At 36.5% G+C, this 18,317-nt stretch overlaps 1 protein-coding gene across 2 annotated transcripts in view; it reads left to right on the top strand.

The window, feature by feature from the left end:
• PPME1 (protein phosphatase methylesterase 1) overlaps positions 1–18,317 on the top strand; it is an 83,354-nt gene that overhangs the window by 42,398 nt on the left and 22,639 nt on the right. For both annotated transcript variants that reach the window (XM_017885234.1, XM_017885233.1), the window contains exons 4-6: positions 11,955–12,012; positions 12,783–12,834; positions 17,817–17,971. In XM_017885234.1, the coding sequence (XP_017740723.1) occupies positions 11,955–12,012; positions 12,783–12,834; positions 17,817–17,971 (265 nt within the window). The remainder of the gene's footprint in view (positions 1–11,954; positions 12,013–12,782; positions 12,835–17,816; positions 17,972–18,317) is intronic.

The raw sequence follows: 18,317 nt of genomic DNA, 5'->3' as shown, positions 1-18,317 counted from the left end.
GCACTATTCACAATAGCAAAGACTTGGAATCAACCCAAATGTCCATCAGTGACAGACTGGATTAAGAAAATGTGGCACATATACACCATGGAATACTATGCAGCCATAAAAAAGGATGAGTTTGTGTCCTTTGTAGGGACATGGATGCAGCTGGAAACCATCATTTTCAGCAAACTATCGCAAGAACAGAAAACCAAACACCACATGTTCTCACTCATAGGTGGGAATTGATCAATGAGATCACTTGGACTCTGGAAGGGGAACATCATACACCGGGGCCTATTATGGGGATGGGGGAGGAGGGAGGGATGCCATTGGGAGTTATACCTGATGTAAATGACGAGTTGATGGGTGCTGACGAGTTGATGGGTGCAGCACACCAACATGGCACAAGTATACATATATAACAAACCTGCACATTGTGCACATGTACCCTAGAACTTAAAGTATAATAAAAAATAAAAAAATAAGAAAATAAATTACTCAGGCTCAGATATTTCTTTATAGCAGCATAAATGGACTAAGACAGTAAGGGTGCAATTTTCAGTGTTATATTGGAGTTTCTAGTCAATACAAAAAAGACAAGTTTTAAAGATTTGAAAAAAATTGCCAGAACAGTTATTATGTGAAGATATTCTCTCTCTAGAAAATCAAGAAAATCAACTGACAAACTACTGGTTAAGCAGTAGTTTACAAAGTTGATGTTTAAAAATCTGTTTTTTCTAAAATTAGCACTTAGGAGATCTGGAAATGTAATAGGAAAAATGATCCTATTCATAAAAGCAACAAAATATAAAATACTTGGGAATAGACCTTATTTTTTAAATGTAAGACATTTATGAAGAAAATAAAATGTCACAGAAGGATTTAAAGGAAAATTTGAATAGGGAAATAAGTTATGTTCCTGTATGAATCTAACCAAACTGGCTAAGATCCCAGTGGGATTTTTTCATGAGAGTTAATTAAACAAACTGAAATTCACACAGAGTAATAAATGCCTAGGAATAACCAAGATAATTTTGAAAAAGAGCAAGAAAAAGAGCAATCTGGTCTTTCAAATATCAAAACATAAGTCTATCAGTCAATAGTCTGGTATTGGCAGAAAGAATAAAGAAATAAGCCCACGTATAAAAAGGAATTTAATACACAATGAAAATGACAATACAAATGGATTAAAGGGCTGAATTTAAAAACAAATCTTAAGAAAATTCAGATACAGCCTTAAGGCAGGCCTTCTTAAACTTAGCCAAAAGAAGTAAAAGCCGTAAATAAAAGATTAATTCGACTTTACCAAAACAAAAACTTCTAGACAAAATACCTTAAAGTTAAAACAGAAGCTATGTGCTAGATAAAAAATATTTCATATATATGTGCAATACAAACTATAAGCAAAGGGTTAATATTTTCATTATATTAAAAAGAAGAAAAAACTACAAAGCAGTAAGAAAAAAGATAATCCAGAAGAAAAATGGGCAAGAGATAAGTGTTAGTTCACAGAAGAACCATAGATAATGGATAAACTTATAAAAATGGGACTACGTTACTATTAGCAAAATATAAAGTAAAATAAAAGAATAACACTTTTGAGAGGGGAGGCAGAACAAGATGTTGAAATAGAAGCCTCCACTTATCGTCTTCCCCACAGGAACACCAAATTGAACAAATGTTCACACAAAAAATCACCTTCATAACAACCAAAAATCAGGTCAATGATTACAGTACCTAGATCTGTCTTCATATCACTTAAAGAGACACTGAAGAGGATAGAAAAGACAGCCTTGAATTACTGACACCACCCCTTCCCCATCCGCTGGCAGTGGTTGCGTGGAATGGAGAGAGAATCTGCGTGCTTGGGAGAGGGAGAGCACAGTGATTGTGTGACTTTGCATTGGAACTCAGTGCTGCCCTGTCACAGCAGAAAGCAACACTGGGCAGGACTCAGTCAGTTTCCACAGAGGGAGGGTTTAGACCAGCCTTAGCCAGAGGGGAATTACCCATTCCAGTGTTCTGAATTTGATTTCTGGAAAGCCTTGCCACTCAAGCTAAAGGGTTCTGGGGTCCTAAATAAACTTGAAGGGCAGACTAGGCCACAAGGACTACAATTCCTGGGCAAGTCCTGGTGCTGTGCTGGTCTTGGAGCCAGTGGACTTGAGAAGCACATAACCTTGTGAGATACCAGGGACAGCCGGGGCAGTGCTTGCGCCATCCCTCCCCCAACCTCAGGTGGTGCAGCTTGCAGCTCTGGGAGAGACTCCTTCCTTCTGCTTGAAAAGAGGAGAGGAAAGAGTAAAAAGGAGTTTGTCTTGCAACTTGGATACCAGCTCAGCTGTAGTAGGATAAGGCACCAGGCAGAGTACCAAGGCCAATTCCAGGCCCTAATTCCCAGACAGCATGACACATATTGAGCTAGAAGGGAACACCCAGTCCTGGCAAGATTCATCACCTGCTGACTAAAGAGCCCCTGGGTTCTGAATAATCAGCAACGGTATTCAGACAGTACTTGCTGTGGTCCTGAGGTAAGACGCAGAGATGCGCTGGCTTCAGGTATGACCCAACACATTCCCAGCTGTGGTGGCTATAAGAAAGGACTCTTTATGATTGAGAAAAGGAGAGGGAAGGGTAAAGAAGACTTCATGTTGCAGTTAGTTAACAGTGGGGTAGATCTCGGACAGCATTCTGGACCTACCCTGGGCCAGAGGGGAGCCCACTGCCCTGAAGAGCCAGTCCCAGGCCTGTCAGCATTCACCATAAGGTGACTGAAGAGCTCTTAGGCCATGAATAAACACTGGTGGTAGCCAGCCAGTACTTGACATGGGCCTGGGGTAGTTGTAGCCATGGGGAGAGACTATGCTTGTGGAAAGGGTAGGGAAGAGTAGGAAGGACTTTGTCTTGTGACTTGGATGCCAGCTCAGCTGCAGTATAATAGAGCACCAGGTAGATTCCTAAGGTTTTCATCTCTAAGCCCTAACTCCTGGATGGCATCTCTGGACTCAGCTGGGACCAGGGGCAACCCACTGACCTGAAGGGAAGGACAGAAGCCTGGCTGGCTTTGCCACCAGCTGATTATGGAGCCCTAGGGCCTTGAGTGAACATACATAGCCAGGCAGTGGTTACTGTAGGCCTTGGGTGAGTCCCCGTGCTGTGATGGCTTCAGGTCTGACCCAGCACAGTACTCGTGCTGGTGGCCACAGGGGTACTTGTGTCACTCCACCCTGAGCTCCAGGAAACTCAGCACAGAGAGGGACCCCATTCATTTGGGAGAAAATGAAGGAAGAGAGTAAGAATCTCTGCCTGGTAATCCAGAGAATTCTTCCAGATCTTATCCAACACCATCAAAATAGTACCTCTGTGAGTCTGCAAGAGCTAGGGGTTTGGGGTGCCCCCTAATGCAGATATGGCTGCAGTGACCAAAAACTTAGATCACAATGCCCAAGTTTCTTTGAATACCTGGAAAGCTTTCACAGGAAGAATGGGTACAAACATACAATAAATACCTAACTCTTCAATGCCCAGTCACTGATCAATATTCACAAACATCAAGACTGTCTGGGAAAACATGACTTCACCACATGAACTAAGGCACCAGGGACCAATCCCAGAGAGACGGAGATATGTGACCTTTCAGACAGAATTCAAAATAGCTATTTTGAGGAAACTCAACAAAATTTGAGATAACAGAGAAGGAATTCAGAAAATTTATTAGGTAAATTTAACAAAGCAATTGAAATAATTAAAAAGAACAGAAATTCTGGAGTTGAAAAATGCAGTTGACGTAATAAAGAATGTATCAGAGTCTCAACATAGTTGATGAGGCAGAAGTAAGAATTAGTGAGCTTGAAGACAGGTTATTTGAAAATACACAAAGGAGACAAAAGAAAAAGAATAAAATAAAAATGCAGCACACCTACAATAGAAAATAGCCTCAAAAGGGCAAACTTAAGAGTTACTAGTCTTAAAGAGGAGGTAGAGAGAGAGATTGGCATAGAAAATTTATTCAAAAAGTTAATAACAGAACTTCCCAAACCTAGAGAAACATATCAGTATTCAAATACCAGAAGGTTATACAACACGAAGCAGATTTAACCCAAATAAGACTCTCGTGGCATTTAATAATCAAACTCCCAAAGGTCAAAGATAGAGAAAGAATTCTAAAAGCAGAAAGAGAAAAGAAACAAATAATATAAAATGGAGCTCCAGTGCATCTGGAAGCAGACTTCTCAGTAAAAACCTTACAGGCCAGGAGAGAGTGGCATAACATATTTAAAATGCTGGGGGGAAAAAAAAAAAAACTTTCACGCTAAGATAGCATATCCAGTCAAAATATCCTTCAAACATGAAAAAGAATAAAGACTTTCCCAGACACACAAAAGCTGGAGGATTTCATCAACACCAGACTTACAAGAAATGCTAAAGGTAGTTCTTTTATCTGAAAGAAAAGGACATTAATGAACACTAAGAAATCATCTGAAGGTGCAAAACTCATTGATAAGTACACAGAATAACATTGTAATTGTTGTGTGTAAACTACTCGTATCTTGAGTAGAAAGACTAAAAGAGGAACCAATCAAAAATATTAACTATGACAACTTTCAAGACATAAACGGCACAATAATATATAAATAGAAACAATAGCTATAAACAGGTCGGGGATGGTGGCTTACACCTGTAATCCCAGCACTTTGGGTGGCCGAGGTGGACAGATTGCTTGAGTCCAGGAATTTGAGACCAGCCTGGACAACACAGTGAGACTGCATCTCTACAAAAAATGCAAAAAATTGACCAAGTGTAGTGGTGTGTGCCTGTAGACCCAGCTGCTTGGGAGGCTGAGGTGGGAGGATTGGTTGAGCTGGGAGGCAGTGGTTGTAATGAGCTGAGATCATACTACTGCACTCCAGCCTAGGCAAAAGTGTGAGACCCTGTCTTTAAAAAGAAAAAAGAAAAGAAGTAGAGACAACAAACATTAAAAAGTGGAGTGCTGAAGTTAAAATGTAGAGTTTGTATTGGTTTTCTCTACGCTTGTTTGTTAGTTTGTTTATGAAATCAGTTTTAAATTGTCACCACTTTACAGTAATGGGTTATGATACTATTTGCAAGCAAACTCAAACCAAAAACATACAACAGATACACAAAAAATAAAAAAACAAGATATTTAAACATACCACCAGAGAAGAACACTTGCAGTAAAGGAAGACAGGAAAGAAGGCAGAGAAGACCACAAAACAACCAGAAAACAAAGTCACAGGAATAAGTCCTTATTAATAATAACGTTGAATGTAAATGGACTAAACTTTCCAATCAAAAGACATGGAGTGGTTGAATGGATACAAAAACAAGGCCCACTGACCTGTTGCCTACTAGAAGCACTCTTTATCTATAAAGACACATATAAACTGAAAATAAAGTGAGGGACAAAGATATTCCATGCTGATGCAAACTAAAAAAGAGCGGGAGTAGCTATATGTATATCAGACAAAATAGATTCCAAGACAAAACTATAAAAGAGGCAAAAGTCATTATATAATGATGAGGGGGTCAATTCAGCAAGAGGATATAAGTTATACATATATATGCACCCAACACTGGAACACCCAAATAGGTAAAGCAAATATTAGAGCTAAAGAAGGAGAGATGGACCTCAATACAATAAGAGCTGGAGACTTCAATACCCCACTTTCAGCATTGGATAATCGAGATAGAAAATCAACAAAAAAAATTTACCTAATCTGCACTATATGTCAAATGGACCTAATAGTTACCTACAGAACACTTCATCCAACAGCTGCAGAATACACATTCTTCTCCTCAACACATGGATCATTCTCAAGGATGGACTATGTTAGGCCACAAAACAAGTCTTGGATAACATTCAAAAAATTGAAATTATATCAAGTATATTTTCTGACCGCAATGGAATAAAACTAGTAATCAATAAGAGGAGGAATTTTGGATACTATACAAACACATGGAAAATAAACAGTATGCTCCTAAATGACCAGTGCATCAATGAAATTAAGATGGAAATTTTAAAATTTCTTGCAACAAATGATAATGGAAACACAACATACCAAAGCCAGTGAGATACAGTGAAAGCCATACTAAGAGGAAAGTGTATAGCTATAAGAGCCTACATCAAGAATGTAGAAAACCCTCAAATAACCAATCCAACGATGCATCCTAAAGAATTAGAAGAGCAAGAGCAAACCAAACCCAAAATTAGTAGGAGACAAGAAATAATAAAGATCAGAGCAGAAATAAATGAAATCAAAACAAAAAAATAGAAAAGATCAAAATAAAAAGTTGTTTTTTGAAAACATAAAATTGACAAACCTTTAGCTAGACTGAAAAAAAAGAAAGAAGACCCAAATAAATAAAATCAGATGAAAAAGGAGACATTACACCTGATACCGCAGAAATTCAAAGGATTACTAGAGGATACTATGAGCAACTATATGCCAATAAGTTGGGAAATCTAGAAGAAATGGATAAATTTCTAGACAGATACAACCTATGAAGCTTGAACCATGAAGAAATCCAAAACCTGAACAGACAAATAACAAGTAATGAAATCCAAGCTGTAATAAAAGTCTCCTAGTAAAGAAAAAATGGGACCTGGTGGCCTCACTGCTGAATTTTACCAAACATTTAAAAAAGAAATAACACCAGTCCTACTCAAACTATTCCGAAAAATAGAGGAGGAGGGAATACTTCCAGACTCCTTCTACGAGGCAAGTTACCCTAATACCAAAACCAGACAGACAAAAACAAAAACTACAGGCCAATATCCCTGCTGAACATTGATGCAGAAATCATCAGCAAAATACTAGCAAATCAAATTCAACAACACATTACAAAGATTATTCAGGCTGGGCACAGTGGTTCGTGCCTGTAATCCCAGCACTTTGGGAGGCTGAGGCAGGTGGATCACTTGAGGTCAGGAGTTAAAGATCAGCCTGGCCAACATGGTGAAACCCCGTCTCTTCTAAAAATACAAAAATTAGCCAGGCATGGTGGTATGCACTTCTAATTCTAGCTACTCAAGAGGCAGAGGTGGGAGGATTGCCTGAACTTGGGAAATGGAGGTTGCAGTAAGCCAGGATCATGCCGCTGCCCTCTATCCTGGGTGACAGAGCAAGACTCCTTCTCAAAAAAAAAAAAAAAAGAAAAGAAAAGAAAAAGATTATTCGTTATGATCAAGTGGGATTTATCCTGGGATGCAAGGATGGTTCAGCATATGCAAATCAATCAATGTGCTACATCATATCAACAGAATGAAGGACAAAAACCATATGAACATTTCAATTGATGCTGGAAAAGGATTTGATAAAATTCAACATCGCTTCATGATTAAAAAACAAAACAAAGCAAAAAAAACTTAAACTGGGTATAGAAGGGATGTAACACAATAAAAGCCATATACGATAGACCCGCAGCTTGTATCATACTAAAAGGATGATAAATGAAAAGTTGAAAGCTTTCTTCTGAGATCTGGAAAATGGCAAGGATACTCACTTTCATCACTGTTACTCAGCATAGTACTAGAAGTCTTAACTAGAGCAATCAGACAAGAGAAAGAAAGAAGGGGCATCCAAATTGGAAAGGAAAAAGTAAATTATCCTATTTTGCAGATGATATGAACTTATATTTAGAAAATCCTGAAGACTCCACCAAAAAACTGTTAAACAATTGATGTACAAAAATTAGTAGTGTTTTTATATGCCAACAGCGAACAATCCGAAAATCAAGAAAGTAACCCTATTTACAGTAGCTACAAATAAAATACCTAGGAATTAACCAAAGAAGTGAAATACAATGGAATGTATAAAACACCAATGAAAGAAATTAAAGAGGACACAAAAAAGGGTAAGATATTCCATGTTCATGGATTGGAAGAATCAACATTGTTAAAATGTCCATAACACCCAAAACAATCTACAGATGCAACACAGTCTCTATCAAAATACCAATGATATTCTTCACAAAAATGAAACAATTCTGAAACTTACATAGAACTACAAAAGACCCAGAATAGCCAAAGCTATCCTGATAGAAAAGAACAAAACTGGAGAAATAACATTACCTGACTTCAGATTATACCACAGAGTTATAACAACAAAAACAGCATGGTACTGCCATAAAAACAGATGCATAGACCGATGGAACAGAATCGAGAACCCAGAAACAAATCCATGCATCTACAGTGAACTCATTTTCAACAGAGGTGCTAAGAACATATGTTGGGGCAAGGGCAGTTTCTTTAATAAATGGTGCTGGGAAAACTGGATATCCACATACAGAAGAATGAAACGAAACCCCTATCTCTTGCCATATACAAAAATCAACTAAAAATGAATTAAATACTCAAATTTAAGACCTCAAACTATGAAAGTACTAAAAGAAAACATTGAGAAAGCTCTCCAGGACATTGGACTGTGGAAAGATTTTTTGAGTAATAACCAACAAGCACAGGTAGCTAAAGCAAAAATGGACAGATGGGATCATGTCAAGTTAAAAGGCTTCTGCACAGCAAAGGAAACAGCAAAGTGAAGAAACAACCCACAGAATGGGAGAAAATATTTGCAAACTATCCATTTGACAAGGGATTAATAATCAGAATATATAAGGAGTTCAACAACTCTATAGGAAAAAAATCTAATCCAATTTTAAAATGGGCAAAAGATCTGAATAGACATTTCTCAAAGGAATATATTCATATGGCAGACAAGCATTTGAAAAGGTGCTCAACATCACTGATTTGCACAGAGAAATGCAAATAAAAACTATAATGAGGTATCATCTCACCCCAGTTAAAACGGCTTTTATGCAAAAGACAGGCAATAACAAATGCTGGTGAGGATGTGGAGAAAAGGAAACCCTCATACACTGTTGGTGAGAATGTAAATTAGTCAAGCCACTATGGAGAACAGTTTGTTGATTCAAAAAAAAAAAAACAACTAAAAATAGAACTACCATATAATGCAGCAATCCCACTACTACGTATATACCCAAAGGAAGGGAAATGAGTACACTGAAGATATACTACACTCCCGTGTTTATTACAGCACTGTTCACGATAGCCAAGATTTGGAAGCAACCAATGTCCATCAGTAGATGAATGGATAAAGAAAATGTGGTCCATGTACACAAAGGAGTACTATTTGGCCATAAAAAAGAATGAGATCCCTGTCATTTGCAACAACATGGATGGAACTGGAGGTCATTATGGTAAGTGAAATATGCCAGGCACAGAAAAAATTTGCATGTTCTCGCTTATTTATGGGAGCTAAAAATGGAAACAATTGAACTCATGGAGATGGAGAGTAGAAGGATGGTTGCCAGAGGCTGGGAATAGTGGATGGGGAGAGGGAGGTGGGAGGTGGAGGACAATTGGGGATGGTTAATGAGTACAAAAATATTTAAATAGAATGAATAAGATCTTGTATTTGATGGCACAACAGGGTGACTACAGTCAACAATAGTTCACTGTGTATTTTAAAATAGCTAAAAGGGTATAATTAGATTGTTTTGAACACAAAGAAAGGATAAATGTTTAAAGTGATGGCTACCTCATTTGCCTGATGTGATGGTTGTACATTGTTTGCCTGTATCAGAATATCTAATGTACCCCACAAATATATACACTTACTGTGTACCTGCAAAATTTTTTAAAAAACAATACCACTTTTTACTTATCAAATTGGCCAAAATTAAGTTTGAGGATATCATGTATTTGTGGGGATACCTATTTCTCCATACTTTCACCAATACTTGATAAACCTCTAAGAACCTGTTTTGTCAGCCAAAAAAACTGTACTAATATTTTCCCAGCCGACTTCTTAAGAAGGTAATATGAGATTATCTGAGATAATCTGGTGAGATTACAAAGTGATACAGAAGCATGTTATTACTACCCAGATCTTCCAGTCTTGTCTCTTGTTCTCTAGTCTAGGGTTAGGATAGTGGGCCTTCATTTTGGGTATACATTAGAATCATCTGGAGAAGTCTGAAATGTATAAATAACTTTGGCCCCTAACCCAGTTCACTTGAATCAGAATTTCTGGTGGTTTGTACCTGGGCGGTAGTATTTAGGTGATTCTGTTATGTAGCCAGGGTTGAAAATCACCTGGAACCAGGCAGCTTGGATTTGAAAATTGGCTCTGTCACTTATTATAACAACCAAAACAGCATGGTAATGTTATTTAACCTTGGGCAAGTTATGTAATCTCTCTGTAAAATGCCCTCATCTGTAAAATGCTGAAAATTATGTCTAAGTAGTAAAGAGTTGTGAGAAGAAAGTTAGGTAATTCATTTGAAGCATTTAGATTGCTGACTGGCACATAGATTTAGTAGACATTAGCTGCTACTGCTATTGTTGCAGTTACTGCTAAACACCATAATATTCTAGTGAGAAAATGGTTGGTTAAGTCTAGTTCTTAAATAGCTGCTTTCCACTCATCCATTTCAGAAGTAGCAAAGTTGTACTATTTGTGGCAAGATCTGGAGTAGCTACCCTAGATCTGCTCTGACACTTTTTTATTATCTTTAAAGCATGTGTTAGTCTGTGAATTTACTTTGCTCATTTATTTTTTTCTAGTCTTCCTCCACCATAGTAGAATGTAGATACCATGAGAGCAGGAGTATCGCCAGTATTTTCCCTCCTGTAACTCCATTACTCCATTGGTGCCAGATTTTATTAGAAAGATTTGTTAAATAAATAAATGAAAATTTTGTTTTAATATTTGTAGGGATTTTCTGACAGGCACCTATGATTGTAAATCACTGCTTTCAAGTTAAAGCCTGGAATTTCAAATACGTATTTTGCTTATGTTTTATAAACCTGGCTCTATTATCTACAGAATCAAGCAAATTAATACTATCTTTGCCACTTAATTTTATTTCTAACATATGGATTTGTTTTTGTCATTGAAGGCTTTACTGTCACTAAATAACTCCTGTAAATTAGCAAATAACTTTCAGGAACAAACAGCAAAGTATAGTAGAATTTCATTCCATTGTTGTCTTTAAACGGTATTCATTAGTTAGAGTAATAGAAATAGAATCAGACTTGATTTTCTATGGGATTTTAAAAATATGACTTAATCTGACTTGTTTTGTGATTTACTTTGACTTTTATATTGGTAACTTACCTTGGGTCTAGTTCTGTTTTTACTTTTAATTTGTTATGTGACCCTGGGCAAATAATTTTCTTTCTCTTGACCTCAGTTTTCTCATTCATAAAATGTGATGGTTAGACTAGACAGTTCTCTTATTTTATTTTAAAAGTAAAATTTGTTGACATTTGGTAGCCCTAATTGTGATATATTATTGTCAAAGAATCTAATTTAGTTGAGGAAGAAGATCCCCAATTATTTCAGATTTCTTTCAACCTCTAAAACTGTACCTCCCCCATGATATTATGATTTCTTTTCAATACATTTTAACAGGAACACAAACTTGTATGTTCTGCAGTATCTGTCTTAAGTGAATCTTAAGAAGACTCTTCCGTGACTTCTACTTTCAGCACATTTCATGATTTGAATGTCATGTTTCTGTGATGTCCTGAGCCAAGATATAAACTGACTCACCGTCCTTATTTAAGGGATTCTCTCTCCAGAGTAAGGAAAAGATATCCAAAGAATATAGATGAAAACCAGAGCTCAGAGGGTCATTGTCTAAAGGCTCTTAACTGTATGTGTCAAGAAAGGATAGGAGGAATTAAGATTGAAAGAGGGATTTAAGTAGAGAAAGCCATATTTTTGTGGGACAGAACCACAATATATGGCAAAACTAGTAGAAAATCATCCTTTCATTTTGCTTAAAAGTAGAAAGTCTTTTGATTCTCTTGGGTCATTTGAATTCTGATGGCAGTTCATTTTACAAAGTTATCATTGGGAATTGGGCAAAATTTGTTATCCTAAATGTGTCTTAACTACTTTTCCTTTTCCTTTTTCTCCTAGGCAGCGATTATTAGTAGAGTTCAGTGTAGGATTGTGGCTTTGGATCTGCGAAGTCATGGTGAGTAAAGTTCTTAATTAGCCATTTACTGGATTATAGTCATCAAGCCCCTTTAAATAGTCGTAACTATTAGAAATTTCAACATGGCTATAAAATTACCTTGTCTATTCCATTTGGGTTTTTTTTGTTTGTTTGTTTGTTTTTTTTTTGTTGTTGTTGTTGTTGTTGGAGATGGAGTCTCATTCTGTCACCCAGGCTGAAGTGCAGTGGTACAATCTCAGCTCACTGCAACCTCTGCCTCCTGGGTTCAGGCAATTCTCCTGCTTCAGTCTCCCTAGTAGCTGGGATTACAGGTGTGCACCACCATGCCCAGCTAATTTTTGTATTTTTAGTAGCAACAGGGTTTCACATGTTGGCCAGGCTGGTATTGAACTCTTGACCTCAAGTGATTCATTCACCTCTGCCTCCCAGAGTGCTAGCATACCAGGTGTGAACCACTGTGCCCAGCTCAATTTGGGCATTTTGAAGGAAGTCGTAGCTTCTAGTCTTTACAAATGTATGTGTATGTGTATATATTAAAGTTTTATTTATAGTATTTATTTTTGTATTTTATATGTGTTAAGCTAAGAAAATGTCCTTTAAAGTAACCACATTCTTATGCTGATGTATAAGGAATGTGGATAAATCTTTGCTAGGCTACTGTAATTACCCTTCTTAGGATAACTATAAAGATTTGTCTATAGAAAATCCTTGCTAAACTCATTGTGTAAAATTATAAAGTCCTTAATCCTGTCTGTGGGAATTTTATTTTAAACATATTTTCATTTTAGGTGAAACAAAAGTCAAGAATCCTGAAGATCTGTCTGCAGAAACAATGGCAAAGTAAGTAACCAGATATTTCTTACACATTGCCTGTCTCCCATCACTATTATAAATAGTACTATAACTTTATCACTTTCCTGATGAGATTGTTGGAGAATAATTACCACAAGAAACCTTTTACTTCTGTTCTCTCTCCTCTACTTTTGGTTTCTCCTTACTATTTAATCTTGAAAGAAACCTGCATCTTTCTTGGTATGTCCAATGAAATGATCATCATATAAAGCACATGAAAATTCTTTAAGGCACAGTTTAGTTTGTGAAGGTTTTATTTTCTTTTGAAAGTTTTGAAAGTTTTGAAAGTTTTCTTCTGTTGATGGAATTGCATTGAATCTGGATACCTATCATGGACTCATGCTTGGAAAAGTAGTTGTATGCAAGAGGCCTTGAGAGTTTCTCTTTCGGGTATCCTGTGCATATTCTTCGTCTTATGTCATAGAAAGATGAGAACATGATATTAAAAAAATGACAGTTATACCCTGGGCCTAAAGTAAAAAATGAATGTAGTGTATACAGTGGCTCTCAAAACTGCTCACTCATCAGAATCACTTGAGAAGTTACGAGACATACAGATGACTTGACCCTACCCCAGACCTACTTCTAGCAGTGGGGTCTGGACATTTATATTTTGATAAAGCTCTATATAGGAATCTGATGGAGCCAGTTCAGTGACTGTTGTTTGGGAATCACTGACCTATAGCATAAATAGGATTCTTCTAGCCATTCTGCTTTAATACATACTCTCTCAGGTATTTGGTCACTTTGGCCAAAAATATCTTGCCCTCTTTTACTTTAGCAGCTTTAATTTAAAAATAAACTTTTTCCTTCAGAGCCCAAACTGATGTAGCAATAATTTTAATACTGTTATTTTTTCACTGTCTACCTGGAGATAGTTGTTTTAGTATTATGGTAGGTGTTATTTGTGTACTTTTTTATTAGCCAGTTTTCATTAAAGTATAAACTAAGCATTTATTAATAATAAATCATTAACTTATTTTGTGTAATCATTTATCGAAATTAATCCTCATTATTAACTCTGTAATACAGACATATCCTTTTACAGATGAGGAAACTGGCTCATATAGGTTGAATAACTCTATAAAGTGACACAGTCAGTAGATTGAATTTATGGTCATTCAGCTATAGTCCTTGTCAGAGAGAGAGAGAAAGAAATAATGTGTATAGTGTGAGTATCATTCCACTCAATGAACATATGCCTTAAAAACTATGAAAAGAGAGGTAAGAATCTGTTCCCGCAATTATTCCTACTGCCTTTGTTAATATGAGAGCAATATATCCTTAAACAGTCAAGCCTGTTAGTGATACCTCTAGGAAGATTTGTGAATTATTTTTAAGGAAGTAAAGGGTTTCTTGACTTTTAACAAAAAAGTGAAATACATCATCTGAGTGTCCAGGCAGTCAGACAAATTGATGATGATGCCTTGGTTGACATTCTAGAGGAGACTGAACAATTAATTGAGAACCTTAAGGAAACATGGACTAAATAATAATGTTTCAGTCTAGGGCTCATCAGGAGAGAGAAACAACATAGTAAATTGTATAAGTAAAGTTGAATATAAATAATTATTCACAATAACAGGGGATTGGAATGAGAGATTGGTAGTAAGAAGTAAAGAAAACTCTTAATAATATAGGAAAGCAGATATAAGGAACAACCACTCCTCCCTTGGGCTGAGGGAGTACACCTAGGGTTGAGATCCAGACCTTGTTGGAGAATGCATAACCATGGCTTACCGAAGGTTAGAACTTGCTGAAAATCTGCCCTTTGGAACCTGACAGAATTCTGCCCTCTAAGGTACAGGAAAAGCTATTCTTGGGGAGGTATCTCACCAGAGGCACTTGGCTACAAAAACACTGGGTAGGGGAAGGCTAGAGTACTGGAGAAGCCATTTGTGCAGGAGGAATTGTGCAGGAATTGGCAGGAGTTGGATACTGGGGAAGTTCTGTGTTTCTCTAGCCCCTCCATTAACATAGCTTAACATCATGCCTACTGGCAAAGGAAAAATATTTAAAGGCCTCACTCACATCTGTTTTTGTACAGCAGGCAATGAAGGATGAATTGGAGTTGAGGTAGTAAGTTGTTAACTGGCACCAAAAAAATTTTTTAACGATAAAAATCATCCCCAGTAGATGAAGATGATGACCAAGAATCAAAAGGGCGAACAAACTGGATTCTTGCTGAAATTATCCAAGCAGTCAAACATTTATGTGATTTCTGAATTCAGTTACTCTGTGGAAAAAAAAAAATCTCAAAATGGGCATACTTACTATCAACTGCAGAACCTAAATACTCCATAAGAAAGTATGTGAAAAAGCCAAATTTGAGCTTGGGTCATTCTGATATTCCAATTTCTGTGATACACAGTAATGCTTCTCAGAAAAGTAACCTAGCATTAAAATATGACAGAATCCCTTTAAAAAAGCATCCACCAAAATTGTGATACATCCAGTTACAGTCTGGATTTGCAGGTAACCCTTGCTACTTCATCTTTATTGTATTTCTCTGGATTTTCAGGACTTACCTCAAGTAAGGTACTTGTTGACTGAATGCTCTGCTTGATTTTAATAGCAATAAATTTCTCTTGGTGGTAGATGATGAAGTGATTAATCGTAACTACCTTCTACCTGGGTAAATATGCCTTTTCTAAGCTCAGACACGATGTTCAGTTGGTGTGTTTCAGACCTCTCTACCTTTGTGCATGAGGCAGATACTGCAGAACTCCTTCAATTCAGTTAATGTGTATTTTAAGGAGAATTGGACTTAGATAGTCTTCCATAGCATCCTTTTATTTTACTCATTATTTGTGTTATAGCAACCGAAAGTTTCTTGGAATTGTTCAAGAATTATTCTGGAAATTACATGTTGATATTTAATATAAACATGTTTTAAACTTTAGTCTTTTCTTTAGAAAAAAAAAAAAAGTTTGCCCCAAAATTATATCCAGTGTTGTTTTAGATTAATTGAGCATATAATTTTTTTCTGGTCTGTTATTTTAATATGCAGAATTAGCTTTGGAATACTACCTGTTTTGTTTTTTAGAAACTGTATATATAATAATTTCCTCTGTGTTACTTACTCTAAAGACCACTTATTATCAAGTCTTTGTTCCTGATATTTTCCAGTGGCCTCTGGGCAAAGGCATCATAGTTTTGACTTCATGAAATTACTCTGAATTCACAGTACCCTATGCCAAGGGGAGATGGCTTTACCATTTATACCTGAGGTTGCAATTTTTTGAATTTTTGCAATCAGAACTTGGTGATGACCTTGGGCAGTAGAATATAAATAACTCCCACATGCTTAGTGTTCCAATAGTGCATAAATTGGTTAACCCATTGAAACATTGAAAATATGTTTCAGTGAGGTAGTAAGAAAATGCAGCTCTTTTTACTTGGTAGAAATGCAGTAATATATTTATAGACCCAGTGAGATTAATTGATTAATACAGACCCTTCTAGACAGGGCTGCTGAAGGATTACATTAGGTGATGTTATAAGAAAGTTTTATAGCACAACTGAAAAAGAAGCACTAAATAAGTATTAGTTCTCTTTTCTTTCCTTCATATCATTTTATCTCCTGGAGAGAATTTTGTGTTCGTATAGAAGCAGTACTGGTGTCAGAGAAGCTTGGACTTTTCATCTTAACTATTTGTTATCGCTTTGGATGACTGCCTGAACTGCTTCACTTTCTGTCTTAATCTTAAATTTAAGTCCGAAGGAATATTAAACCATTTGTTTTCACTTACAAAGTTTGGTGGCCTCCCTATCTCCCATTCAGATTGTCTACAATTGCCGAGGCTATCCTATTCACTCCCGCAATTGTTGTATGAGATTTTAAAAATCGATTCCTACAGAACTAATAACATTTGCCTTTGCCATTATGAATACTGTAGAGATTATATATGAAAGTCTGTGTTCCTACACTGACACTTGCTATATTTGGTTAACACTGTGTGAGTGCGCTTAAGGTATGTAGTGACACTCAGCAAGACAAAACTTTCTTTTGAAGTTGAACCAGCCACTCCCAAAAGAAGGGAGTAGAACTAGCCTAAAATATATGTATATAATAAGGCAGTAGAGCCAGTGGGTCTCCAGAAACACACCTTACTGTTCTTATTCACCTATTGCTATAGCAAGGAAGGCCTACATACAATTAAAAACCAAACTTCATACTTCAGTTCTAATTTTCAAAGCTTTAAAATTGGTCTTTGTTAAACAGATCCATTCATAATTGAAGACTAGAACCAAAGCCAATAAAATGAGCTCTGAACACCTTTCTAGTTTCTCAGAGCACTATACTTACATTTATGTTCATCCTTCAAACAAATGAGAAATTGTAAATAATAATTAACATTTGTAAAGCATTTTACTCTTTCGAGGTGTTTTCTTGTTCACCTCTCAGTTAATCCTCAAAGCAATCCAGAGCAGTCAATGATATTTTTCTCTTTTTTTATAGATGTTGAAACTCAGTTTCTAAGAGTTTAAGTAACTAATCCAAGATCACATAGTGAAAAATAAACTGAGGCTGGAGCTCATCTTGTGATTTCGAGGTTTACTACATTATAATGCTTAATAAATTTTTTTTCTTGTTTTATAGATGGGAAAATTGAAACAGAGCAGTTAAATGATTTTTCCAGAGTTTCAATCTTAGTTTCAAAATAAAGGTATATGTTTACGTAATTGTACTACATATGTGGAACAGTGAAAGTGTGATGTAAAGGAAAATTCAGTAATTTGAGTTCTTAGTCCTTTACCTGCCATTTATCAGGAGAGCTAGGTGTGTGGCTACACATATTGATACTGGGGGCATGTTAGAAGATTTACATAGGTATGTTTGTAAGATGGCCCAATAGACTTTTACAGTTTCCCAGCACTGTTACACACCAAAGGAAGGAACTGGGAAAGAAAACCGTTTTTATAGTGTTGTCCGAAAGCGTTCTTATATCTTTTTCTTCTCTTTACAGAGATGTTGGCAATGTGGTTGAAGCCATGTATGGGGACCTTCCTCCTCCAATTATGCTGATCGGACATAGCATGGGTGGTGCTATTGCAGTCCACACAGCATCATCCAACCTGGTACCAAGCCTCTTGGGTCTGTGCATGATTGATGTTGTAGAAGGTGAGTTTTCTTAGCACTGACCAAATCAGGATTTCACTTATAAGAGACATCCATGGTAGATTATTACCTTGTCTTAGTTTATTGTTGATTTCATTCACCTTGAAATATGTCCCTTTGTCTTTACATCCTTTTTAAGTTTATACAAGATAACCGTTTTCCATGTCATCAAAACTCTTCATTAACATATTTTATGAGTGCATACTATTTCAGTCCTATGTATGTCCCATAATTGTATTTAATCATATAAAAAGAAGCTGCCATGTCTTTTCTGACCGAGCTTCAGAAGTCACACTGCTGCTTGTGAATGTAAGTCATCCTCTTCAGTGTGAGGGCATGACATAAAGGA

Source organism: Rhinopithecus bieti, unplaced genomic scaffold (genome assembly GCF_001698545.2).
Source record: "Rhinopithecus bieti isolate Rb0 unplaced genomic scaffold, ASM169854v2 scaffold_14549, whole genome shotgun sequence".
In the NCBI taxonomy this organism is placed as follows: Eukaryota; Metazoa; Chordata; class Mammalia; order Primates; family Cercopithecidae; genus Rhinopithecus; species Rhinopithecus bieti.
The sequence above is the reverse complement of the archived record's forward strand: the minus strand, read 5'-3'. Positions and strand labels throughout refer to the sequence as shown.